The 25808-nt window shown below is 50.8% G+C and overlaps 1 protein-coding gene across 6 annotated transcripts in view; it reads left to right on the forward strand.

Moving 5' to 3' along the window:
- The window catches only part of ECE1 (endothelin converting enzyme 1), a 79898-nt gene that overhangs the window by 16299 nt on the left and 37791 nt on the right, over positions 1–25808 (forward strand). For 4 of the 6 annotated variants that reach the window (XM_082229999.1, XM_082229996.1, XM_082229998.1 and 1 more), the window contains exon 2: positions 23048–23131. In XM_082229999.1, coding sequence (XP_082086125.1) covers positions 23048–23131 — 84 coding nt within the window. Of the gene's footprint in view, positions 1–9085; positions 9334–22633; positions 23132–25808 lie in introns of those variants that run through there. The other 2 variants (XM_082229997.1, XM_082229995.1) reach the window with 2 other exon arrangements.

The following is a 25808-nucleotide window of genomic DNA, read 5'->3' on the forward strand; positions in this document are numbered from 1 at the left end:
AACCACACCAGACCCAAACCCAGACCCTCTCCACAGACATATTACAGACTCCATCCAGCAACCAAACTATAGTGGCACCTCCGGATGCTGCACCCCCCTGCAATCCCTACACAGATCTGGCTGGCACAAGGCACAAAACCATAGCTCGCCCCTATACACGAAGCCAAGCCAGAGCACAACTAAATGCAGCACAGCCATCTTCTCAGAAAAACTCTTCACAAGCTCAAGAGGTCAAGACACGAGAGCTTTAGCAACTAATCTACACTTAATGACCCACCCAGTGATATTCAGAATATCACTCATGAAATCACCCAAGATATCCCTCAAGTAATTAATGACCCACCCAGTGATATTCAGAATATCACTCATGAAATCACCCAAGATATCCCTCAAGTAATTAAGGAACAAAAGAAGAAAAGGCACACTAATCTAGGAACTTCCTCTCTGCCCAGAACGTTGGAGGCTATACACCACACCCCTCAACAGTATTTATAGGAACTCAAACACCAGATTCTGCTCTGTTCCAGTAACAAGAAGCCGAAAGCACCAGCCTGAAGATGACGAGTGAGACCTCGTCGAAACGTCGCACAGACACCCCGACTCTTACACGGGAAGACACCCGAAGACACCAAAACCATATATATATATATATATATATATATATATATATATATATATATGTGTGTGTGTGTGTGTGTGTGTGTATATATATATATATAGATATAGATATAGATATATATAGATAGTCCGGCCCACCACATGGTCTGAGGGACCGGCCCATGGCTGAAAAAGGTTGCTGACCCCTGCCTTAAGGTATTTGAAGACGGCTATCATATCTCCTTTCAGTCTCCTTTTCTGAACCTTTTCCAACTCTGCAGTATGCTCTTGAGGCGAGCCTACCAGAACTCCAAATGGGGTTGCAGCACAGATTTGTATAGTGGCATTATGAGAAGGGATCCGGCCCCAGTTGTGATGCTGGCTCAGCCCCAGTGGCTCTGGGAGGTTTGCAGAGTCTTGCATCAGAAAGGATGGCTTCCTTTTGCTGTTTTTCCTCTTTCTCTGTGTGCTTTTGTTTAGCTTATTTTTATCTTACTGTATTATGAAAACGTTTTAATAATTTTTATTTTTTTTATTTTTTCAAAAAGGTTAGTAGAGCATGGGTTGTGGGTTCGAGCTTCCTGCACTGGACTAGAGGAGTCCTGGGGTCCCTTCCAACTCTACAAATCTTTGAGTTCATGATGGAGAAGGGAGCCAAGCCAGGTTGAGAACAAACAGCAAGGAAGTGGGTGGATGACAATTCTCTAACTCTCCCTGATAAGGAGCTATTGACAGGAGATGGGCGCATTTGCATGGGCGATAATGGGCTACTGTTTGCAGAGCTGGGCTCTGGCGCTCCTGTGCCTGGGCCAAGAGGCATCAGTGAGCGCCCTGTGTGCCAGGGCTTGCCTGGCCCTTTGAAAAGGCGGCACCCATCTCCCAAGCGTCATGAGTCGCCGTCCCCTGCGGACTTTCCCCCCAGCCCAAGAGCACGTGCTGAATCCAACATCAGAACGACACCATTGTGGCCTAATGTTTAGAGCAGGGGTAGGCATTAGTCGCCTTCTAAATCCGCCTTCTAAATCCGGCCCGCGGACGGTCTGGGAATCAGCATGTTTTTTCATGAGTAGAATGTGTCCTTTTTTAAAAAATGCATCTCTGAGTTATTTGTGGGGCCTGCCTGGTGTTTTTACATAAGTAGAATGTGTCCTTTTATTTAAAATGCATCTCTGGGTTGTTGTGGGCATTAACTGAGCAGGGGAAGAACCACACACACTGCCTTAAGCCCCCTGGAGGACAAACCTGGGGTGCCAATGCAATAAATAAAGCCCTAACTTAGCCGTGCCCATTCGTTTTTTTATTTATTTATTTATTCCGTATGCCCCCACATTTTCCCCAGTGTTCGAAATTAGTCAGAAATTAAATGGAAAGCAAAATGTCACTTAAGAGGTGGATCTGAAATATTTCCATTGGCGCTTGAATTAGTTTTCATAGAATCATAGAGTTGGAAGAGACCACAAGGGCCGTCGAGTCCAACCCCCTGCCAAGCAGGAAACACCACCAGAGCACTCCTGACATATGGTTGTCAAGCCTCTGCTTAAAGACCTCCAAAGAAGGAGACTCCACCACACTCCTTGGCAGCAAATCCCACTGTCGAACAGTTTTATGCTGGATTGTTTTATTTGATGTTTTAATGTTTTGTAAACGGCTTTGAGATTTGTTCTCTAAAATATAAAATGGTATAGAAATGTTAACAACAACAACAACAATAATCATTGGGGGGACAGCTCCTAGACATTCCTTTGTGGCAACAGGTTTAAGGTGCCATTTGGCTATTAGATTATTTATCTGAGTCTCTAACACTGTTTTTCCTCACCCTGCCCCCAAGGAGCTCCATGTGACATACATGGTTCCCCCATCCTCGTTCAAGCCCCACAACAAACAGCCCTCCGAGGTAGGTTGGGCTGAGAGGCAGTGACTGGTCCATTATCGCACCCAGCTGAACGGGGCGCTTGAACCCCGGTCTCTCCCAGGTCTTAGTCCAGTGCTTTAACCACTGCACCACACTGCCAAACTGGGGGCTGGGCTGCCATATCCCCCGCCGTTGACAGATGGGAAGAAAGTAGTCTAACTCATTCTACTTTATTCCCAGACTGTACACGAGGTAGTGGGCAGCGAGGGGGCGGCTCGCCAGCACACACTGTCTCTCTCTGCCCCCTTGCTTTGTGGGGTGTCAGGGGCAGGAGGGGGCAAGAGAATAGGCGTGGTGCCCTTCCTACGTGCGATGCTTCAAACCCCTTTTCAGGCGTAGAGGAACTGAGCAGGGCAGCCCTCCAGCCTCTTGGACTTCAGCCAGGCTTAAAAGAGCCTTAAGGCAGAGGCTCCTTGAAAGAAGGATGAGCAGGAACCTGGAAGGCCAAGCCTGGAATCCTTTCCTGGAGAAAGAGGGTCTCCTTGGATACTCTAGCCCTGCATTTCATGTGGGGTCCCCCCCCCCAAAATGCAAGCAACTGCTAGCAAAAATAACTCATGCAAAAGCTCTCCTGAAGCCGTACTTTCGATGCATTCCTCTTTCTTGCAGTCAGGTGGATCGTTCCTTTGGGGTGGGTGAGGAACACGGGTTGCTTTTAAGGGGAGCCATGGATTTTGGCAGGGGAACTTCTGCGGAGAAAGGGAATGTGGGGGCCTCTGGTAGCCCTGCGCTTTTTGAAGGCTGCCCTACGCTGATGAGGGCAAACATGAGCTGAGTCCAGCTGGCTTTGGGGAGTGGGTGGTCAGCGTCTTCCAAATGGGGGGGGGGCAGCCCGAACAGGCCCTTGAGAAAGTACTCTGAAAAATCCTTCCCTGCTCATTGGTCAAGTTGCGGGTGTCCATCCACCCCTGCCTCCTTCCATAATTTGGGACAAGCAGTTCAAAAACAATTTGCAAAACCGGGATAAAGAACCATCTCCAAAGCCTTGTTGGGGGGGCGGGCGGAGGAAGGAGTGAGAGGCAATGCTTAGGCATTTCCTTCCCCACCCAACTCTTTCATGTTTGGCAAAAGCAGAAGGTGCAGTAAGGATTCAGGGATCCAAAAAACAAAAGCCCTGGAGCCAAGCCGCATCTCTTTGCCAGCTTAGGGAAATCCTTTGGTGCACTCTGGGTGTATAACACCTCCCTCTCTTCAGGGCAAGCTTAAAACATGCTCTGTAAGCTGTGGGTGGGAGCCTTCCCACTGGTGCAGCTATGGGAGCCGTCAGAAGGGACTCAGCACGTTATGTCCCCCTAAGGAATACTGGGAACTGTAGTTTGAGGGTGCTTGGAATTATAGCTCCATGAGGGGGTATGCTACGGTTCCCAGGATTTTGGAGGGAGGAGGAGAAGGGAGTTTTATATGTGGTTTAGCGTGCATGCTGCTTCCCTCTCTCCTCAGTCCCTGCCTCTCCTCCCCCCCCAAAAAAAACCCCTCCTTCCTGTCCAGAATTTTTCAGCAGGAGGGAGCGCCTTTCCCCAGGAAACAGGGTGTTGGCAATGAGTTTCCAAGATTCGTAGACTCTGAATTGGAAGGAACCCCCAAGGATCATCTAATCAAACTACCTACAATGCAAGAATCACAACTGAAATGATCACATGACAGGTGGCCTCCCCAACTCCGTTAAAAAAACTCTAATGACAGGGGAGGCCACCCCAGAAGCTATACGGTTTTGGGGGAACCAGGCCCTGCCATAAGGCCAGAGTGTTCAGCAAGACTCGGACTTGCTGTCTTTCACCTGGCCATCTAGCAGGTCAAGCTTAGAATTGGAAGCTTCTGAGTTTCCCTGGAATCAATTAACAGACTTTGTAGACTGCACAGTAATAACAATAGTAAGCACTTTGCATGAAGCAGGGTAAAATGTTTATCAAAAATACAGATAATATCGGTAAGAGTTGATTTGCTTGGGTTGGCTTGCTGAAGCAAAGGGCTGAATCCAACGAAAGCCTGCTCTGCTTAGGACTCACATTGAATACACCCTGAAGCCTTGTACCCACAATCAGTCCTACTTGGAGGAAACTCGTTGAAATTAATTGATACAGCCCAGCATTTTAAAGCGGGCACTTTAAACGAATTTTACTTGATGTCAAGAGGCAGGGAGTTCCAAAGATTGCCGTCCTGAAAGAGGAGCTCCTTGCAGATGCTGAACAAACGTTAGGTGGCGCTTGGGAAAGTGTCCTCCCCCCCCCCCAGTGTTCATATCCTGCTCTTCAACAATAGGTACCGAGAGAAGCGTGCAGAAAAGGAGAATAAACAAACATTAGTAGAATAGAAAATGGCAAGAATGAGCTGAGGTGGGATCTCTTGTATTGTTTGGGTCTAAGTTTACACGGGCAGGACGGGAGCAGGGGAGAAGTTTGCATGTGTTGCAAAAGTGCACAGCTTTAGGGTTTGCACAGGAACCACATTGCCCTTTTGTCTGACACTGGCTTTTCCCACGTCTGAGGGTTTTGAGGTTCCTTACGAAATCCACAAGCCCTGTTCAGTGCCTTGGGGGAGGACTATTTCCTCTTCCTTCTGATCTAGGCTTGCCCTCCCGACAATGTCCCACGCCTGGCTTCTAGCAATGTTGGAGAATTCTGCCAGGAACGGAAACAGGAGTAGAGATTGCTGTGATTGGCATTTTCGTTGGAAGTTCTGGAGTAGCATTTGCTGCTGTTGTTTTCTAGCCCACGAACTTTACAAAAACTTTTCTGTGTCATTTTTCCCTTTCCGCTGAGATGCACTGAATTTGGCTAAGTAGTTAATCACATTCATTGCGAACGACCATGTAGGTTTTGCCGAACCGTAGCAGAAGGGAGACGCTGTGGGTTGGAATGAGCACAGAACAGGATGGAAATTTCTGCTCCCTTACATCCCATTTTCCCTTTAGAAGATGTGCTTGAGGCAGGGGGATGTGTTTTCAGTGTGGGTCACTGGAGCCCCCAACGTGGCTTTGCGGGTTGCCAGTGGAGGAACTCCTGCTTAAACTTCCTTAGATTCCTCTTCCCCACGCCAAAGCTCAGAGAGGACACTTTATCTTCTAGGAATCTGGGGATCGTCAGGATCTCTTTGTTCCATTCCCCGGAGTCCCTCCTCACTACCCAACCAGCCGTGGCTTGCCTTGGCTGTTCCAGAGGCTGACTTCCTTCTGGCTGGCTGCGACCTGATTAAGTGTGTGTGTGTGTGTGTGTGTGTGTGTGTGTTTGGCAGCAAGGGCGGGGGGAGATGTTTTGGCTGGGCATCTCCACGCACAGCCGTAAGTCCGTAAGTCTGTGTAATGAGCCTGGCAGGTGGCAAAAGCTCTTTGCCTGAGCCAAGGCGGCTGGCGCTCAGAGCCAAGCTTCTGGGGCACTGATCCAAGAGGTGGGGAGAGGAGAGAGGACGCCTCGCATGCTCTCTCTCTCTCTCCCTTGGTCCATCAGGTAAGCTCAGGAGAGGCGGAGGTTTTGCTCAAGGCAGCTGCTTTAGATACCAAACCCCTCAGGCAGGCTATTTTTCAGTTGTTTTCATGGGAACAACAACAAAGAGACAAGTTGTGTTGGGACACAGAAAGCTCCCTTCTCAGCTGCCACCAGATCCTTGGTCCCTCTAGCTCAGAGACTGGCACTGACTGGCAGCAGCTCGCCAGAGTTTCAGATTGTGGGAGGGCCTTTCTCAACCTTGCCTCAAGATGCTGCTGGGGGATTGAAGCTGCCACCTTCTGAACGCAGGGCACCACTGAGCTAGGGCCTTGTTGGGTGTGCTTAGGGGGAGGTTTTGGTGATGGGGACAGCTTCCCTGCAGCAAAGTTGTTGCTTCATTGCAAATGGCACTATCTGCACCTCCTCTCCCTCTCCAAGCCAAGAGGATGAGACCACTAGAAACAGCAGCTGGATGGAGGCAGTCATCCTTCTGAATCCAATTGCAGGTTTCCCATGATTGGCCACTAAGGGAACAGGAGTCTGGACTAGATGGGCCATTGGCTGTTACATCATGGAGGTCAAGGACATTCATTGAAGAGAGGACAATTGAGGCCTACTAGCCACAGTGGCTATGCTCTGCCTCCAGTCCCATGTTTGAAATTTGCCGGCTGCATTTTGCACCTGGCTGTGGGTGGCGCTGTGGGTTAAACCACAGAGCCTAGGGCTTGCTGATCAGAAGGTCGGCGGTTCGATTCCCGCAACGGGGTGAACTCCCATTGCTCGGTCCCTACTCCTGCCAACCTAGCAGTTTGAAAGCATGTCGAAAGTGCAAGTAGATAAATAGGTACCGCTCTGGCAGGAATGTAAACAGTTCTCCAGAAGCAGCTTAGTCATGCTGGCCACATGACCCAGAAGCTGTACGCCGGCTTCCTCGGCCAATAAAGTGAGATGACCCCAGAGTCGTCCGACACTGGACCTAATGGTCAGGGGTCCCTTTACCCCTTTACCTTTACCTATTGGCCACTTGCAGCCAAGTGAAGATACCTGGGCACCAGAATGGAGCCTGACACCTCCATCTGGAGCTGCATACCTGTGGATCCTTGGATCTGGACTGCCTTCACACACTTAACACCACATCCTGTAGAAATCTATCAGAATGAATTTCAGGAACCAAAAGGCCTTTTCTGTGCAGCCTGAGCAGGAGCAGTGAACAACATTATAGTTAATTGTTGCAGCCAGCACTCCCCCCCTCCCTAGAAAATTAGGTTCCAGTGCTGCGTACATTTGAGTACCCCTTGGGGGGGAAAGCACTGGTTGTAGCCTGTCTACACTTCCTCTAACCCACCCTACTGCCCTGCTCACAGTTGTGAAGAATATTCTTACGTTTTGAATGGTCCGTGTCACCATTAAGAAAAAGAGGTCAGAACAGGACAGTATATATGTGGGACTGCCCTTGGATCGAGTGATTTTTCTTCTTTCAGTTCTGAAAGCTCTTAACCTAGCTCAAGATTGCCATCTGATTTAGCAAGTTGTTTTAACTGAGAATCAATCACAGCCAGTCCATCGCTTGAAAAATAAGACTTTTAGAGCCATCTTGTCCCAAAATGGCAACCAGACATCCCATTTTGGCGCCTGCAATCTAGGATTATGGAGCAATTTGGGGTCTAGCTTGCGTATCTTGAGTTTCTGACACAAACCCTCCACAGTTGGACAGTGTGATGCTTCTGAATCCCAGCTGCTGGAAGCCACAGGAGAGGAGAGGGCTGTTGTGGTCTAGTTGCAGGTTTCCCGCGGATGTCTGATTGGCCACTGTGAGAGCAGGATTCTGGATCAAATGGGCCACTGGTCTGATCCACTGGCCTGATCTATATCCTTCCTTATCCCTGTATCCAGAGATAACCACATCCCAACAGTTCTCTCCATTCCACCAGGTTCCCATTACGCCACTTTGTAAATTCTAATATTTTGAGAGAGCGCCAGTGGCTAGAAAGACCAGTGGGGTAGCTTTTTTGGTTTTTTTTTTTAGAATTATTGCTACTTTTATATCCCACATTTGCTCCAGTGCAATATCCCCCACCCCTCCTTCTGCCCCGAGCATCACGTCTTTTAAGTGCCAGGCTAAGACAACCAAGCATTTTAAAATTGGTTATATCTGTCTCCCGCTCGCTCAATGGCAGTGGATGGTTTTTACACCCTTGCTGCTTTATAATTTCAGTTATTTATTTCATGAAAAATTATACACTGCTTGATGTGCGGAGGGGCGGGAGTCAAAGCATGTCATCCCTCCTAGGTTTGTTTTATTTTTAAAAATATAAAAATTACTGTGTACGTCAGTTTCAGATTTTGGAGTATCAGGTGCCACACAAATAAAGCTACAACCATATACAGTCATACCTCGGGATAAATATGCTTCAGGATAAGTATTTTCAGGTTGCACTCTGCGGTGACCCGGAAGTAACGGGGCGCGTTACCATCGGGTTTCGCCACTCGCGCATGCGCAGACGGTCAAAATGACATCGCGCGCATGCGCGGAAGTGGCGACACGCACAGACACGTCTTACGCTCTATTCAGGATGCTAACAGGGCTCCGGAACGGATCCCGTTCGCATCCCGAGGTACCACTGTATAACGTCTTTCCAGCAACCCTTCGAGGTGGGCCAGGCCTAGAGGCTGGCTGGCAGCTTTCCTAGGCTCCTGCACTGCCAGCTCCTGTCCTGTACAAGTTTCCATGGATGTTCCTGGAAGCTGCCTTGCACAGAGTCGGCTCAACGCCTACGCTAACCGGCAGTGAAGACTCTCCAGGATTTCAGGCAGGGAATCTTTTCCCGGCCCTGCCTGGAGATGCAGCCATTGGGGATTGAAGCGGGGGCCTTCCGCACGCCAAGCAGCTGCTCAGCTTACAGCGCTTCCCCAAGCAGGCAGCCCCACCTGCCCTCGCAATGCATGCCTTCTGTGGGACGGAGCCTGAGAGTGTCCGGCGGTGTCTGTGGGAATGCCGTTAGCCAATTTCCCTCTTTCCCGCAGGTTGCGAAGGATGTTTTCTCCCCCACCCCACCCCACCAGAGCCACAAGTGTGGAGCCAGCCAGCTCAGAGAGGAAGAGATTAATAAGGGTAGTGCTGTGGGTGGGCAGTGTCTCCGGTTCCAGCAAAGACTGCGAAATCCCGGCAGGGGAAGTGATTCACTGGCCTGGGAATGGCAAAGCCTGCCTTTATCTCCCTTTCGCACTGTTTCCCCCTGGCTGTGAGCTCTGGACGAGGAAGAGGCAGCCCTGCAGTCGCTGCTGGGGACTCTGAATTATCCCAGGCTCTCTTGACGTCTGTGATTTTGAGAAGGAGAGAGAGGGTCCCACAAGTCCCCCCTGATCTACTGGTCTTTCTCACGGGCCGGGCTAACGAACGAGGTGAGCAGGGTTTCCCGTTTTCCTTTTTTTCCCCCGAGGCGGCAGAGAAAATACGGAATGCATTTGTGTGGTTTTTTAAAAAAATAAAATAGGAGAATGTGTGTTTAGAACTGTTTTTTTCCTCCCCTGCGCAAAGGAAGTTGTCAGAGACAGATACGCTTGTGCAAGCTTGTTCTCCCTCTGCCAAATTTCTAAAAAGGCGGGGTGCCCCCCCAAAAAACTCCTTGGATTGTTTGGGTTGAGCAGTCATGTTTGCATTGGGGTTTATTTGTAGCTGGAGGAGGGCTGCCCCAGAGACTCTGGGGCTTGGCCCTGCCTGTGGCAACCTCCTCCCAGGTTGAGCGCCTGAGCCCTTTGAGTGATCATAACCAGGCCCAGCCTGCCTGTTAATGCTTCTGGATAAAAGAACATTTTAACGCCTACTTAACTCCTGTCCAGGCAGCCTCCACCTCACTTTTCCTATCCACAACCTGTATATTAATAGCCAGTCTGTTGCTTCCTGCTGGTTGGCTTGAGTCTCAGAAACGGTGATACATAGGTCGTTTTTTATTTCTTCTTTGTTCCGAAACAAGCAAGGTGGACTTTGTCACCTTGGTGCCGCCCTCTTGATAGTTGTCACCCATGCATTGCAACTGCAGTGTACACCATGAGGCTCTTCTGTTTGCGAGTTGACCTGGAGCTCAGGTGCTCGGCATGGATAAAATTACAGGTTCGATCCCCGGCGGGAACCCTGGGGAGATTCTGCCAGCCAGGGGAGGCAAAGCTGAACTCACTGTCTTTGTGCTGTTAATACAACTGTTGGGGGGCTTGTAGGAACACCTCGGAGACCTCCAAATATAAGAAGGGAACAAGTGGTGAGGAAATGCCAATGAATGTTCAGTGTTAGAAACTCAGATATATAAGCTAATCACCAAATGGCACCTTAAACCTTGGTTAAGGTCACCGCAACAGAATGTCTGGACGTCATTTTTCCCTCTGCAGTGACATTTATTGTTATTCATTTCATTTTATTTCTGTACTGCTTTATATTAAAAAAGCAACCTTCAAAGCACTTTAAAATATCAAATCAAACCAGAATAAAACAAATTTAAGGAGAATATTTCAGATCCTACTCTAAGTGGACATTTTGCTTTCCTTGTATTTATTTACCTACCTGCCCCATAGCAGAAGTACTCTAGGAAGCTTGTGTGGTGCAGTGGTTAGAGTGACGAACTAGGACCTAGGAGATCAGGGTTCAAATCCCCATTCAGTCATGAAGATCACTGGGTGACCTTGGGCCAGTCACAGCCTCTTAACCTACCTCACAGGGTCGTTGTAGGGTTTAACTGAGGAAGTGGGGGGAGAACCATGTACTCATCGGAGAAAAAGATGGGATATAAACGCAGTGAATAAGCTCTTACCTGCTTAGGAAAGCTGGAGGGGTCAGCCAGATGGAGATGTCAGTCACCAACTTGGGCAGCCAGAAATCTCCACCTGGTCGCAGTTGGACCTGCGCTAGTTGCAAAATGCGCCTGGCGCCTGGCTAATTTCTAACGCTGGTGACCCCCTTCTCTCTCCTTGATTTCACCTCCAAACACATTTGCACTGCACCCCCCTCACCCCCCAGACTTTACCCTTCCCCAGCAATACTTTGGAAGTAGATTTGGGGGATCTTCAAGGCTTCTCCATGAGGGCCGCAAGAGGACATTGGATTCAAGAAATGACCAGAAAGGAGATTTCGACAAAACACAGTTCTCCCCACTCCTCGTTTAATCCTCACAACAACTCTGGGACGTAGGTTAGGCTGAGAGGCAGCGACTAGCCCCCCAGGTCATCACCCCTTGAGCTTCATGTGACCAAGTGGGGATGTGATCCCTTGGCCCCCAGGTCCTAGTCCAACATGCTAAGCATGCTGACTCTTGAGCTAAATGGGGGGTGTGGTAGGGAAAATCGGCAAAAGCCACAGGGAAGCCTACTTGAATACAATAGAGCCTCCTGCAGTCTGATGCCTTACCAATGTTTGGGGCTGTAGCTGCTCCTGTTGTGCTGCCTGGGGCTGATGGAAGTTGCAGCTTGGGAAGGATGGAATGCAGCAAGACTGAGCTTGCCCTCGCTTTCCATTGTCAGGACTGTGGCGCCAAAAATTGTTTGAATTGCACACAGAACTTTGCACCTTCCCCAAAACAGGGGCTTTGAAAAAAAACAGAGAGTACTACTGTACTAGTCTCCAGGGGTCTTTTGGAGATACTGGAACTGGCTCAAAACAAAACAGAAAACGTTGAAAGGGCACGGCCTGCTGTATCTGTTTGGCTGCTGGTGCGCAGAAGATGAAGCTGGGTTTATCCTTTGGATCGTAGAATTGGAAGGGATCCCCAAGGCTCATCTAGTCCACCTTCCCTGCAATGCAGGAATCGCAGCTGAAGAATCCATGACAGATGGCCATCCAACCTCTGTTTGAAAACCTGCAATAGAGGAGATCTTACCACCTTCTAGAAGATCTTTCTGGTGTTTGTCCCTTGAGTGGTGGATTTGCAGGGGAGGGGGATTCCCCCGTTAGGTGTGAAAAGGCTTCCCCTAATTCTGGGGACTTTGTGGAGAAAACCCCAAGCGCCAGAGCCCTCTGTGAAACCCTCCTTTCCAAAGAAGCAGTGCAGATTCTTCAACTTCGCCTTCTATCTTCCTTTTCTGGGAAAGTGGAAGTGGAAGTTCCTCTTGTCAACTGTGTCAACTGCACGGTTTCAGACATCTGGGGCTGGTCTCTCTCCTCTGCCAGCTTCCACGCATGTGACTGCATTTGTTCCACTGCCGTGCAAAATAACTCTCCCTTTCTGCCTGACCCGAGGCTGCAGGGAAAGAGCTTGATGTGAAAGACATTTGTCCCTTGATGCGACACAAAAAGCCGCAGATTTCCTGTATAAGCTCATGGGGTGTGCAGCAGCCGTGAAGAAACAAATTCCATGCTAGAGGCCATTAGGAAACAAATTGAAAATAAAAGTGTCAGCATTATAATGCCATTAGACAGATCTATGGTGTAGGCCAGGGGTCGGCAAGGTTTACCTCGCCTGGGCTGGTTCACTCCCAACGGAGATCCATCCCTCCATGGGCCGGATTGCACGCGCACGTGATTTCTGGTGTCTGCGCAGGCGCAATTTGCAGCGCCGTGGAAGCGAGTCCCTGCGCCGTGCTGCGCGGGTTTAATGCAGCGCATGGGGACTCACCGAGCAGGAGGCTCAGTTCAGTGGCGGCTCGTGGGACAGTTAAATGACCCCTGTGGGCCGCTTGTGGCCCACGGGCCTTGGGTTGCCTACTCCAGTGTAGGCCATGTTTGGAGTACTGTACTCTCTCTGTGTGTTTTGTGAGGGCTGTGCAGTTGGGCTCCAGTGGTTCGCCCTTCACAGGCGATTTCTGCTCCCTGTAAGGCTTCCCCAAGACAGCAGTTCCTGCTTTTGGCTCATGTAACTCAAGCGGATGGGCTTTAAAGATGCACACACACACACACACACACACACACACACACACACAGCTCCTCTTACCCCTCCGAATGTCAGGATGCAACCCCAGGCTCTTCCAGGCAAGAAGCGATCACCTCTTGGTGTGCAAGGAGCTGGCGCAAAATGCCCTTCCCTTGCACCAAGGTTTCACTCGTGCCCAAAGTGGATGGTTTGATTTTTTATTTATTTTTCCTGGACAGAGTATCTGGGCCCCTGGATTGAGGAGAGGTGGTTGGAGAGGTGAGTCCTGCTAGGGATTGGGGCTGGGAACTTAGGGAGGGGAGTTGTTGTTTTGTCTCTGGTTTTTTTCTTTCTTTTATCAAGGTTGCATCCAGTAGTTTAGTCGTGTCCGACTCTTCGTGACCCCGTGGACCAGAGCCAGGCACTCCTGTCTTCCACTGCCTCCCGCAGTTTGGTCAAATTCATGCTGGTAGCTTCGAGAACACTGTCCAGCCATCTCCTCCTCTGTCGTCCCCTTCTTCTTGTGCCTTCCTTCTTTCCCAACATCAGGGTCTTTTCCAGGGAGTCTTCTCTTCTCATGAGGTGGCCAAAGTCTTGGAGCCTCAGCTTCACGATCTGTCCTGAAGTGACCTTGGGCTGCTGGGTGACCTTGGGCCAGTCACACTTCCTTGAAGTCTCTCAGCCCCACTCACCTCACAGAGTGTTTGTTGTGGGGGAGGAAGGGAAAGGAGACTCCTTAAAGGGAGTGAAAGGCGGGATATCAAATCCAAACTCTTCTTCTTCTTCTTCCTTCCAGTGAGCACTCAGGGCTGATTTCCCTGAGAATGGAGAGGTTTGATCTTCTTGCAGTCCATGGGACTCTCAAGAGTTTCCTCCAGCACCATAATTCAAAAGCATCAATTATTCGGCGATTAGCCTTCTTTATGGGTAGACCTGTTGAAATGAATGGCCACAACTAACTCAGTCAGGCCTATTAATTTTAGTGCGTTTGCTCCGAATACAACTTAGCTGACTTGCAACACTTAGCTTTTTAAGGCCACCACATGCGTTAAATAGAACCTCATTGTTCAGGAGCAGTATAACTGCAAGGGGCTGATGCTGTTGCTGCACGTGCGGCCACCCTGGCCTGATCCTGTGTGTGTGTGTGTGTGTGAGAGAGAGAGAGAGAGAGAGAGAGAGAGAGAGAGAGAGCCGTAAGGTAAGGAAAAGGTTTAAGGAACCCTGGACAGTTAAGACCAGTCAAAGGCGACTATGGGGTTGCAGGGCTCGTCTTGCTTTCAGGTCAAGGGAGCCAGCGTTTGTCTATAGGCAGCTTTCTGGGTCATGTAGCCAGCATGACTAAACCACTTGTGGCGCAACTGAACACTGACAGAAACCAGAGTGCATAGAAATGCCATTTACATTCCCTCTACAGCGGTACCTATTTATCTACTTGCACTGGTGTGCTTTCAAACTGCTAGGTTGGCAGAAGCTGAGACAGAGCGACAGGTGCTCACCCTATTGTGTGGATTCAAACCGCTGGCCTTCCGATTGGGAAGCCCAAGAGGCTCAGTGGTTTAGACCACAGCGCCACCCGCGTCCCTGTAAGAGATGTAGAGTTGGGACGCCAAGGGTCATTTAATCCAAGAGATATAGTCATTCAACAAAGGAGATGCCACCACCTTCCAAGGGAATCCCATCCACTGCCAAATAGCTCTTTCCCTCAAACGTTCTTCCTGATGTTTGTTCTTCAGTTTCTCTCTCTACCTTCTCCTTCCTCTCACCGTTGGGAGGCAGTAAATGCCTCCCAAATACCTGGACGGCCTGTGAGTACAGGATGCCGGGCCTCATCCACCTTCAGGGCTTGTCTTCTGCTCTTCTGGGCGTCCATCTGCAAGCCCCTTTATCCCTCCTTTGGGCCAAGAAGGAAATTGTGGCCACCCACCTGAGAGCAAAGCCAAGATTGCAAGTTGTAGAGTTGGATGAGCCCCTGCGGATCGTCCAGTCCCTTGCATTTTAAGAATACAGTGGTACCTCGGGTGACAGACGCTTCAGGTTACAGACACTTCAGGTTACAGACTCCAGAAATAGTACCTCGGGTTAAGAACTTTGCTTCAGGATGAGAACAGAAATTGTGTGGTGGTGGCGGCGCAGTGGCAGTGAGAGGCCCCATTAGCTAAAGTGGTGCTTCAGGTTAAGAACAGTTTCAGGTTATGAACGGACCTCCGGAACGAATTAAGTTCTTAACCTGAGGTACCACTGTATGCAGCTGCCCCATATGGGGATCGAACCTGCCACCTTGGCATTATCAGTTCCACACTCTAACCAGTTGTGGTGGAGTCCCAGAATCCTCAGATGTTGCTACTGGCACCTCCTATTTTTTATTTTGCAAAAAACAACACCACAGTGTTTCCAGGTCCAGATGCTGGAGAATGTGTGTGCTTCTGGCTTGTGTTGAGGTTTGGAAGCTCAACATCTGCTTCCACTTAGGCCTGTTCTTCCGCGTGACACTGTCAGATTCCCTGGACGGGAGGCTGTGTTGACTCGTTCTGTAATTGGCATTTTCAGATCCAATATCCGAAATGTGCTCGTCTTATTGTCATGCTGTGTGTGTGTGTGTGTGTGTGTGTGCACGCGCGCATGCACGCACGCAAGGAAGATGTTTTCGATTGCTCTGGGAGTGGCAGAGAAGTAGGAAAGGGGAAAATAATTTGAGACAGGGAGCGGTGATTTCCTCCTTCAAATAAAATAAAATAAAAATTGTGCTGCAATCTGGAGCAAAGCATTTCCTCCGCAGGAAGGATCGAATAGCAAACTGGAGTCTCTGTGGGTTTCACCCCATGGAGAAGCACGTAGCATCTTTTTTAAAGCTCTCTGGGTAGGACGGGAAACTGCTGCTTGTTTGGGCTTCCCCCATCCAGGGCATCTGGTTAGCCATTGTGAGAACTGGAGGTTGGATTAGATGGGCCCCATTTGGCCTGATCCAAGCAGGTCCTTCTTATGTTCTTAACTGTGAAGGAACCGGCTTCAGCGTGGCTGAAAGGTTTTGAAAAAGATTAATAGAAAAGCTCTCCCTACCTGGACTTTAAGAAAAGGGGGGGTGCTTTGCAGAAAGGAAGTGGAGGGTACCATGTTGGAAGGATGCCTCTGTGCTTCATACATTTCAAACACATTTTCTCTCCCTCCCCCGGAAGAGGGAACTGTAGCTTGCCGTTTGCAGAGCTGCAATTACCAGCACCCTTAACAAACTAGGATTCTCATATGGTGCTTTGGCAAGTCAGCACGTTTTCATAAGCACACTTTAATAAGTTCCACAGTTTTAACTATGTGGTGCATGACAAAGGGCTTTTTTTAGCCATGCTGACTCTTCCCAAAATCAGCTTCATTGCATGTCCACTAATTCTAGCGTTATGAGGGCAGGAGAAAAAACTTTCTCTGCCTGCTCTCTTCATGTCATGCACTAGTTTTATGAACTTCTGTAAAGCCAAGAACAAGAGTGCCTCTGAAGAGGTGCAGAATGCCCCCATCTCCGAGTCATCCAAATGATGCCCGGGGCCAGAGCCTTCTGGGTCAGCGAGCATGGCTTTGAAGCCAGGGTGAGCCTCTGCGTCGGGAAGTAGGGCCATGCGGTTCAGTGATCACACAGTGATCAGCAGAATCGGGGGAGCCACTGCAAAAAAGGAAGGTTTTATTTGCTTATTAAGTGGGAAATAGGGAAATAGTAATCATAAAATGTAAGGGACGTGGGTGGCCCTGTGGGTTAAACCACAGGGCCTAGGGCTTGCCAATCAGAAGGTAAGCGGTTTGAATCTCCACGACGGGGTGAGCTCCCGTTGCTCGGTCCCAGCTCCTGCCCACCTAGCAGTTCAAAAGCATGTCAAAGTGCAAGTAGATAAATAGGTACCTCTCCAGCGGGAAGGTAAATAGCATTTCCGTGCACTGCTCTGGTTAGCCAGAAGCGGCTTAGTCATGCTGGCCACATGACCCGGAAGCTGTCTGAGGACAAACGCCAGCTCCCTTGGCCAGTAAAGCGAGATGAGCGCCGCAACCCCAGAGTCGTCCGCGACTGGACCTAACGGTCAAGGGTACCTTTACCTTTTAATCATGAAATGTGCCCCAGTTCTGCAGCCATTCTGAGCACGTTCTCCTTTCTTCGTGGCATTTTGGCTGAGTAATGTTTGATGAGGACAGGCAACTCCCATTTTGTGTGCATGCAAGACACGCGAGATTGCTGACACACGTGACATTTTCAGCCCCAGAAAGGAGTGGGGTGGGCTTATGCATGCTCCTGTACATCTTCCCTACCTGCCCATGCTCCTCCTTTGCAGAAGTCTTGGAGGCTGTCATGAATGAAGAGCCAGGACAAAATGAAGGCATACGTAAGGGTACTTCTCGATTCTGCCTTGGTCAGACCACACCTGGAATACTGTGTCCGGTTCTGGTTGCCACCATTTAAGCAGGATGTTGATCACTTGGAACGTGTGCAGAGGAGGGCAATGAAGATGATCAGGGGTCTGGAAACTGACCCTGCTTGAAGGATCTGGGTCTGTTTAGCCTGGTAAAGAGGAGGCTGAGAGGAGATATGATAGCCATCTTCACATGTCTTAAGGGCTGTCACGTGGAAGATGGAGCAAGCTTGTTTTCTCCTGCTCCGGAGGTTAGAGCTGAAACCAGTGGCTTCAAGTTACAAGAAAGGAGATGCCAAAGGATGAACTTTCTGACCGAGCTGTTGGGGCAGTGAAACGGTCTCCCTCGGGAAGTTGTGGTCTCTTCTTCATTGGAGGTTTTTAAGCGGAGGTTAGATGGTCATCAGTCATGGATACTCTAGTTGAGATTCCTGCACTGCAAGGGGTTGGATCACCCTCAGGGTTCCTTCCAATCCCATGGTCCTATGTTCTTTCTCTCCATGGGGGGCTTGTTGCATGTTGGCAGGCAGCTGGGGGCAGGATGCACTGCCATCAACTCTGGGATGGGTGGTGGGGGTGGAGATCTGGATGGCTGTGTTCTGCCTTGGCATTTTGATCAGCCTCAGAGGCATCCCGTGTTTTGACGTTGACCAGAAGTGCGGATCCTGCCCTGCAAGGCTGGTGTGGAAGCTGGACCTTTTCCGGGCAGGCAGTGTGGTGGTGTCAGCATTCCTAGAGATGTGGCTCACGGTCTTGTTGGCCGACAGGAAGAGGGAAACAAACCCTTTGGCGACTTTGGCGAAGGACCATAGCTTAGGTCCCGGGTTTGCTGAAACCCTGGAGAACCGCTGCCAGTTAGCACAGAGAGAATGCTACCTAGAAAGGCTGCCGGATCAGTCCTGTGGCCCATCTGGTCCAGGATCCTGTCCTCACGGAGCAACCAGATGCCCCAAAGGCAAGCCTGCAAGCAGGATTCGAACACAAGAGCAACTCCTGCAGTTTCCAGCAGCTGGTATTCAAAAGCATTGCTGCCTCTGGCTGTGGAGACAGATGAGAGCCATTTACTCCAGTAGCCATTGGTCACCCCCTTCTCACTCACCCCCCCGAATAATCTGTCTAATCCTCTTTGAAAGACATCCAAACTGGTGGCCTTTACTGCCTCATGTGGGAGTGAGTTCCAAAGTTTCACCCCCAACATTAAGCTTCATTCATACTGAGGTCTGGGTCAGGCTTAGGAAGCTTTCTGTTCAACTCGGAACTTTATTGCAAGCCATGAGGACTAGAATCTTCCTTTTTAAAGGAAGGGCCATAGCTCAGGGGCAGTGCCCCCTGTTTTGCATGCAGAAGGTCCCCAGTTCAACCCCCCACAACTACATTACCAGGTAGGGCTGGGAGAAGACTCCTTGCCTGAGGGTCCTGGAGAGCCTCTGCCTGTCAGTGTAGACAGTACTAAACTAGATCGATCCACACCCGTAACAAGCTACAGTAGTCATTGGGGATTGAATTTGGATCCTTCTGCATGCCAAGCAGGTGTTCCATGGAGGCGCAGGTCAGTTCTGTGTCCAGGGCAGCTGTTTATCAGCTCCATCTGGTACGCAGGCTGAGATCCTATCTGCCCGTGGACTGGCTCACCAGAGTGGTGTATGCTCTGGTTATCTCTCACTTGGACTACTGCAATGCACTCTGTGGGGGGCTACCTTTGAAGGTGACCCAGAAACTACAACTAATCCGGAATGTGGCAGCTAGACTGGTGACTGGGAGCGGCCGCCGAGACCACATAACACTGGTCTTGAAAGACCTACATTGGCTCCCAGTACATTTCCGAGCACAATTCAAAGTATTGGTGCTGACCTTTAAAGCTCTAAATGGCCTCGGTCCAGTATACCTGAAGGAGCGTCTCCACCCCCATCGTTCTACCCGGACACTGAGATCCAGCGCCAAGGGCCTTCTGGTGGTTCCCTTGCTGCGAGAAGCCAAGTTACAGGGAACCAGGCAGAGGTCCTTCTCGGCAGTGGCACCCGCCCTGTGGAAGGCCCTCCCACCAGATGTCAAAGAGAACAACAACTACCAGACATCTGAAGGCAGCCCTGTTTAAGGAAGCTTTTATCGAGGGCTGATGCATTACTGTATTTTAATATTTTGTTGGAAGCCGCCCAGAAACCCAGCCAGATGGGTGGGGTATAAATAATAAATTATTATTATTATTATTATTATTATTATTATTATTATTATTATTCCAGCCCTGGGTCCTTCAAGGTTTGCCTTCCCCACCAGAGCATCCCTGGTGCTTGACCGCTCAGGTGGGCCATGGCGCAGTCCCATCTACACTGATGGACCCTGCTTTCACACACACCCCCAGCCCTTGGTCCAGGTAGCTTCCCTCTCCCAGCCCAGAAATGAGACCCATGCTCTGAACTCTGCTGCCGCCAGAGGGCTGAGTCAGCAGCCGGCAGGCTTCCAGGCCTCCCAGTTGGAGAGTGGCTTTGTTTGGGATATCTTATGCCTCCGGCGCCGCGCGAGGAATCCAGCAGAGTCCCCTAAGTTCATCAGCAGGAGGGAGGGTTGCCAAAGACAACACCCCCAGTTGGGTGGGGACGGAGGAGACGCGGGAGCCTGTGCGTGCACTGCAAAACTCTGTGCATGCACCGCGGAACGCGCTCCCGCAGAGGCTGGGGTGGCCGCCAGCCTGGGTGGCTTGAAAAAGAGGACGAGGCACATTCATGGAGAGGGGAGAAGGCTCCCTATGGCTGCTACCTACAGTGGTTGGGCTTCTCAGTGGCTCTTGCAGGAAACGGCAGGAGGGGAGCTGGCTCTTGCGTTCAAATTCCACCTGAGGGTTTCCCCATTGGGGCATCCGGCCGGCCACTGTGAGAACAGGATGCCGGACTAGTTCAGTCCTTGGCCTGATCCAGCTGCAGGCTATTTTTATTTCAATTTGATTCCCTTCCCCTCTTCTTTTTCCCCTTTCTCCTCCTGTGATGGAACTCCTATTTGGGGACTTCCCTGGCTTTTTTCTGGCCCATGTAGGACCAGTCTGGAAAGTCAGCCGTGGTGAAGACTTGACGTTTTCATCCCCCAAAAAGTTTTTGATTTGAGTTTCCATTGAAACGAGGTTGTATTTTAATGTTTTAATGTTGTATTTTAATCTTGTTTTTAAGTTCTAGTTCAATCAATTTGTTTTTATATTGCGTGTTAGCCGCCCTGAGCCCGGTCTTGGCTGGGGAGTAAAAGGTAAAGGTACCCCTGTCCGTACGGGCCAGTCTTGACAGACTCTAGGGTTGTGTGCTCATCTCACTCTATAGGCCGGGAGCCAGCACTGTCCGCAGACACTTCCGGGTCACGTGGCCAGCGTGACAAGCTGCATCTGGCGAGCCAGCGCAGCACACGGAACGCCGTTTACCTTCCCGCTGGTAAGCGGTCCCTATTTATCTACTTGCACCCGGGGGTGCTTTTGAACTGCTAGGTTGGCAGGCGCTGGGACCGAACGACGGGAGCGCACCATGCCGCGGGGATTCGAACCGCCGACCATGCGATTGGCAAGTCCTAGGCGCTGAGGTTTTACCCACAGCGCCACCCACGTCCCCATGGCTGGGGAGGGCGGGGTATAAATTATTATTATTATTATTATTATTATTATTATTATTATTATTATTATTATTTTCTTGGATTTGTGTACGTGTGCATGAGCACACTCATGCAGGAGAAAGGAAGCTGTCAGTCTTGTGCTTCCGGGTGCCTAATGTTGGTACTGTCTCTGCCGAAGCTGGCTGCCAATTTCCTTTGACCAATAGCCCTTTGTCATCTGGGAGAGGTGTCAGGGGGGGGGGGATAGTCAGATGGGGACAAGACTGGTGGGGGACTCCTCTTAGCTGAAATAGGTGGTGGACTCTTCCTTCCTTGGAGGTTTTTAAGCAGAGGTTGGATGGCCACCTGTCATGGCTGCTTCAGCTGAGATTCCCGCATTGCAGGGGGTTGGACTAGATGACCTGGAGGGGACCCTTCCATGGTTCTATGACCCCTCGCCCTGCCTGCCCATAATCCCCCTTTAAAATCCCTTTAAACGGACACACCTCGGCAGGCACAGAGGGGAGATGGCCTTTCAGATAACCCACAATAACCCTGTCTGGGAGTTGTGTTTGTGGCTTCTGTAGCTCAGGAGGAAAACGGAGATCTGTGGGAACAGGGCGGGGGAATGCAGGGTCCCTGGGATCTGTTTCCTTGGCACCTCTGGAGCAGCAGGCCCCCCAGAGAGTGGCAGCCCATGCCAGCCCCAGGCGCCGCAAGGAGTATCGGAGCAGGAAACAGGAAAGAGGCAGATAAGCCCTCTTGGATGCGAGCCGAGAGAGACTGGCCCGAGAAAGGCGGCGAGGGGGTGCAGAGTCCCACTCGCTGTGTTTTACAGAGAGGTTTAAGAACATGAGAAGTGTCTCCTTATATCTGGCCAATGGTCCGGAGAGTCCAGCATCCTATTCTCACAGGGGCCCGTGGGAAACCAAGCAGGATTCGAACACAAGAGCAGCCCCCTCTTCCCCTACGCTTTCCAGCAACTGGGATTCAGAAACATCGCTGCCTCCGTGGAGGCAGAGCATAGCAATTTGCCTAATCCTCTGTTAAAGCCATCCAAGTAGGTGGCCGGTCACTTCCTCCGGTGGGAGGGAGTTCCACAGTTTAACTCTGGAGAAGTAAGAAGACTTTCCCAAGGAACAGAGAAATGATAGGGGGGGGGGGGGAAACAAAACTGTAGAGTTGAAAGGGATCATAAGGGTCATCTAGTCCAACCCCCTGCAATGGAGGAATCACAGCTCAAGAATCCCAGGTAGAGAGAAATCCAGAGAGCTGCTGCCAGTCAGTGTAGGCAATACTGAACTTTACGGAGCAGTTTTCCTGCCTCTGTGCAAATCAGTTTCTTATATCCCTATATAGATCATTCCTTTATTCAGAATCATGAGGACTGGATTCTCTCTTTTAAGTTTTAGTGGAAGAGGGTTGAGACGGGCTCCACTGCCTGAAATATACCCCCCCCCAAAAAGCTGCTGCCGGTCAGTGTAGACAATCTCGCTCAGCCAAAGGCTCCGTAAGGGTCTACTCTTTGGTAGGAATGGCATTGGTCGTGGCCCTAAGGCTCAGGATTGGGTGGCTTTAAAAGAAGATGGGAAAATTTGTGGAGAAGGATCCACAAATCTGTGGAAGCAGAAATGCTTCTGAATTGCAGGTGCTGGAGAGGTGCTGAGGGAGGCGGGCAGGTGACGAGTGGCGCAGAGTCCGGCCGCTGCCGCTGGCCGTGAGCAAGACGGGACGTCCCTGCTGAGGAATGTGGCTTGGCTTCCTGTTTTCCGCCGCCTGTGCCAGTCCTTCTGTTTGGAAACGTCCCGATCAGTGGTGGCCTGGGGGGGGGGTGGCAGGGGGAAAGACCTTCGGTAGTTTGAAAAGGAGGGTTTACTTCAGGCTAAGGAGAGGGTTGCATAAGCTTGCTGCCCCCCCCCCTCTGGGTGGAGGGGGGGGTGCAGTGGGCGGTCTGCCTGGCAGCCTTCTGCGCTTCCTTGTGTTATAATTGCTCAGTAACGTTAGATTTCCAGGCGGCGCGAGAGGCTCGCATCCTGGTGCAGCAGTCGTCTCTGCTGCCTGGGTGCCCCCCCTCCCTGGCTTCCCATGGGAGGAGAAGGAGGAAGCTGCAGGGGATTTGGCGGCGGCAGCCCTGACACGGGTCCAATCCTGCAGGATAATCGGACAGGTCTTGGACAGGTGGCCTTCGTGCATTCAGCATGGCCGCACGCCGCACAGGACAGAGCCTCCCCCCCACCTCGGAGTTGAGCTGACCACTTCAGTGTCCCCTGTGGGCCCGCTCTTGCAGGTGGCATGGAGTCACTCAGGGATTCTGTTTTGCATTTGGCCTTGCAGATGTCAACCTACAAGAGAGCCACCCTGGACGAGGAGGAGCTGGTGGACTCCATGGAAGGAGAGGTCTACCCCAACGGGATCCAGGTAAGATCTGCTTGGTTGTATGTGGAAATGGGGCACAAGGTGCACTTGCATGCTGGAGACTCCTCAGTGGCTTCACCTGTTGGTTGCCTGCCTGGGGCCAGGAGCTTTCTCCCTGCTCTTGAGGGCAGGTGGGATCTCTCCGCTGCCCCGCAAAAGGGAGCATGGTCTGCACTGGGGAGTGGGCTCCCTTCCAAGCCGAATGCAGTGTGTCTGATCTCCCTCTGGGACACCCCTCTGCCCTCCTTGGAGGCTTTTTGGGGGCAGGGGGGCAGGGGGACCTCTGCTCTTAGAGGCAAGAACTTAGTCCTGAGTGGGTGGGTGTGCAAACGTCTCTTTTCAAGAGGAGGACAGGAAAGGGGTTCCTGACTTAACCTAACAGGACCCTGGTGGGTTTTCTGTCCTCAAACACACACATTTGGTTCTTCCCTTCTATTCCGGCGCCATCCGGTCCAGTTCATACTCCAATCTGGCGCTGACCGCATGAGGACTAGCTACTTGGGCTGTAGCAAAAGGCAGCTGCTTCCTCCAATCAGCTTCGTCTCAGGAAAGAGCGACAGGCAACCTGTTGATTTTGCAGCGTCTCTGCCGCCTTTTATGAGAGATTCTGTGAGACTCAAATTACGGACCCTAATCAGAGCTTTATAGGTGCACCCCAAATCAAGGATAGCCAATGTGGTGCTCCCATCATTCCTGACTTCTGGCCATGCTGACTGCTGTGACTGGTGGCAGTTGGAGTCCATCAGCACCCCTGCCCTGAGCCCAGTGCGATAAATCCAGAACTCTCTGTTTGCAGGATATACTGTGGCTCTGCAACCTTTATTGTGACACTGTCTGGTCTTCTAGAGCAGCTGTTTCCCAAACTTGGGTCTCCAGCTGTTTTTGAACTACAACTCCCATCATCCCTTGCTAGCAGGACCAGTGGTCAGGAATGATGGGAACTGTAGTCCAAAAACAGCTGGAGACCCAAGTTTGGGAAACACTGGACTAGAGGCAGGTTCTCAATTCGAAATTAAAACACAGATGGCCCTTGCAGCACTAGCTGGCTCTGTATATAACACAGGGAGCCGTGCCTCCAAACAGAATCATGGAATTGGAAGGGATCCCCAAAGGTCATCCAATCCAACCCCCTGCAATGCAGGAATTGCATCTAAAAAATCCCTGCCAGGTGGGCCTCCAACCTCAACCTCTTGCACAGCTGCTGATGGCGAATGAGTTGCCTGTTGGCCACTGAACCCCGCGCCAGTGACCACCTTTGGGGACAGGCTCCCACGTTGGGGTGTGCACTGAGCCAGTCCCTCTCTATTCCCCAAAGCAATCCCATTAAGCAGGTGTTTGGTGATGAATGTCTTCCTGACCTGGAGGAGATGCAGCCTGGTTGTAGCGTCTGTGAATAATTATTCACAGCTGCTTCTGAAGGAGGGAGGCGGGGGACGAAGACTTAAGACAACGGGCCTTTCCCTATTAAATGAGGTGAGGGGCCTTGGATAGGGCAAGGAAGGTCCAGGAGGACCTGAGGTGGGGGTGGGGAGACAAAATCACCCCCCACCCCTCAGAAGGGGTTTGCTTCTCCCCGGTGGCGGCTCATGATGGAAGGTTGTGCTTCTGCTTCTGAGCACCTATACAACTTTGGAGCAGCAAGTCCCAAGGGCACAGCCTCTCTGTGTCTCCCCACCATTGGGACATCCTTAATTCTCAAGATTTCAACCTAAGGGGGCAGGTTTTATGTTTCTAATCTCAGTTTGGTCCTGGGTTCTGTCTAAACCACTCTGAAATCCCCGGAACACTGGAAGCTGCCTTACACTGAGTGGCCCATCTAGCTCAGTGTTGTCTGCGCTGACTGGCAACAGCAGCTCTCCAGGATTTCAGATCGAAGTCTCGCGTACCGGGACACTGAACCCGAGACCTTCTGCATGCAGAGCAGGTGCTTTGGCCCTTCCCCATATGGGAAACTGCTTTTATGCAGAGTTAGGCCACTGGTGCATCTAGCTCAGTGTTGCTTGCACTGGCTGGCAGCGGCTCTCAAGAGTTCCAGGCCAGGGTTGCCCAGATCCGGATCCTGGGGCTTTCTGCATTCAAGGGAGTTACTCAGCCATCAAGCCTTTCCCCAAAGATTTCCTGCCCACCCCAGTTCCTGGAGGGCAGAGAAGGCTGCCGTGTGTCCTTTGGATAAGTCTGCCACTGTCTCTGGCACAAGTCACAGTTCCTTCCTATGCAAGCATTCCTGGGACACCTTGAATTGTTGGACCGTGAGCCTGCATGGATTTTTGCCAGGCAGGAAGTAGAAATGAGTTGGGGATCATAGGGTAGGGATGTGCGCTGGGTTTTTTCTTATTTTGAAAGTACTTTTTATTGAATTTTATCCATGCAGCCGAAAGAACAGAAGAGAATTTCATGGGCTGAGATAACGTAGGGCAAACGAAACTGATCTTTTAGTATCTTGCTCAAGGCATCGCCAGTGACAGAGACCGCTGGAGAGGGAAGGGAGGAGAATCAGATGGAGATGATTTGCAATGCAGGAAGATGATTTAGACTGAATCAGACCCACTGGAGTTCAGTGTGGCCAACACTGACTGGCAGCAGGCGGCTTTTCCCAGCGCTACCAGGAGATGCTGCCAGTGGGGATTGAATCTGGGGCCTTCTACATCCCAAGCAGGGACTTTGCCAAAGAGGGCTGGTC

Source organism: Podarcis vaucheri, assembly GCF_965113315.1.
Source record: "Podarcis vaucheri genome assembly, chromosome: 7".
Lineage (NCBI taxonomy): Eukaryota > Metazoa > Chordata > Lepidosauria > Squamata > Lacertidae > Podarcis > Podarcis vaucheri.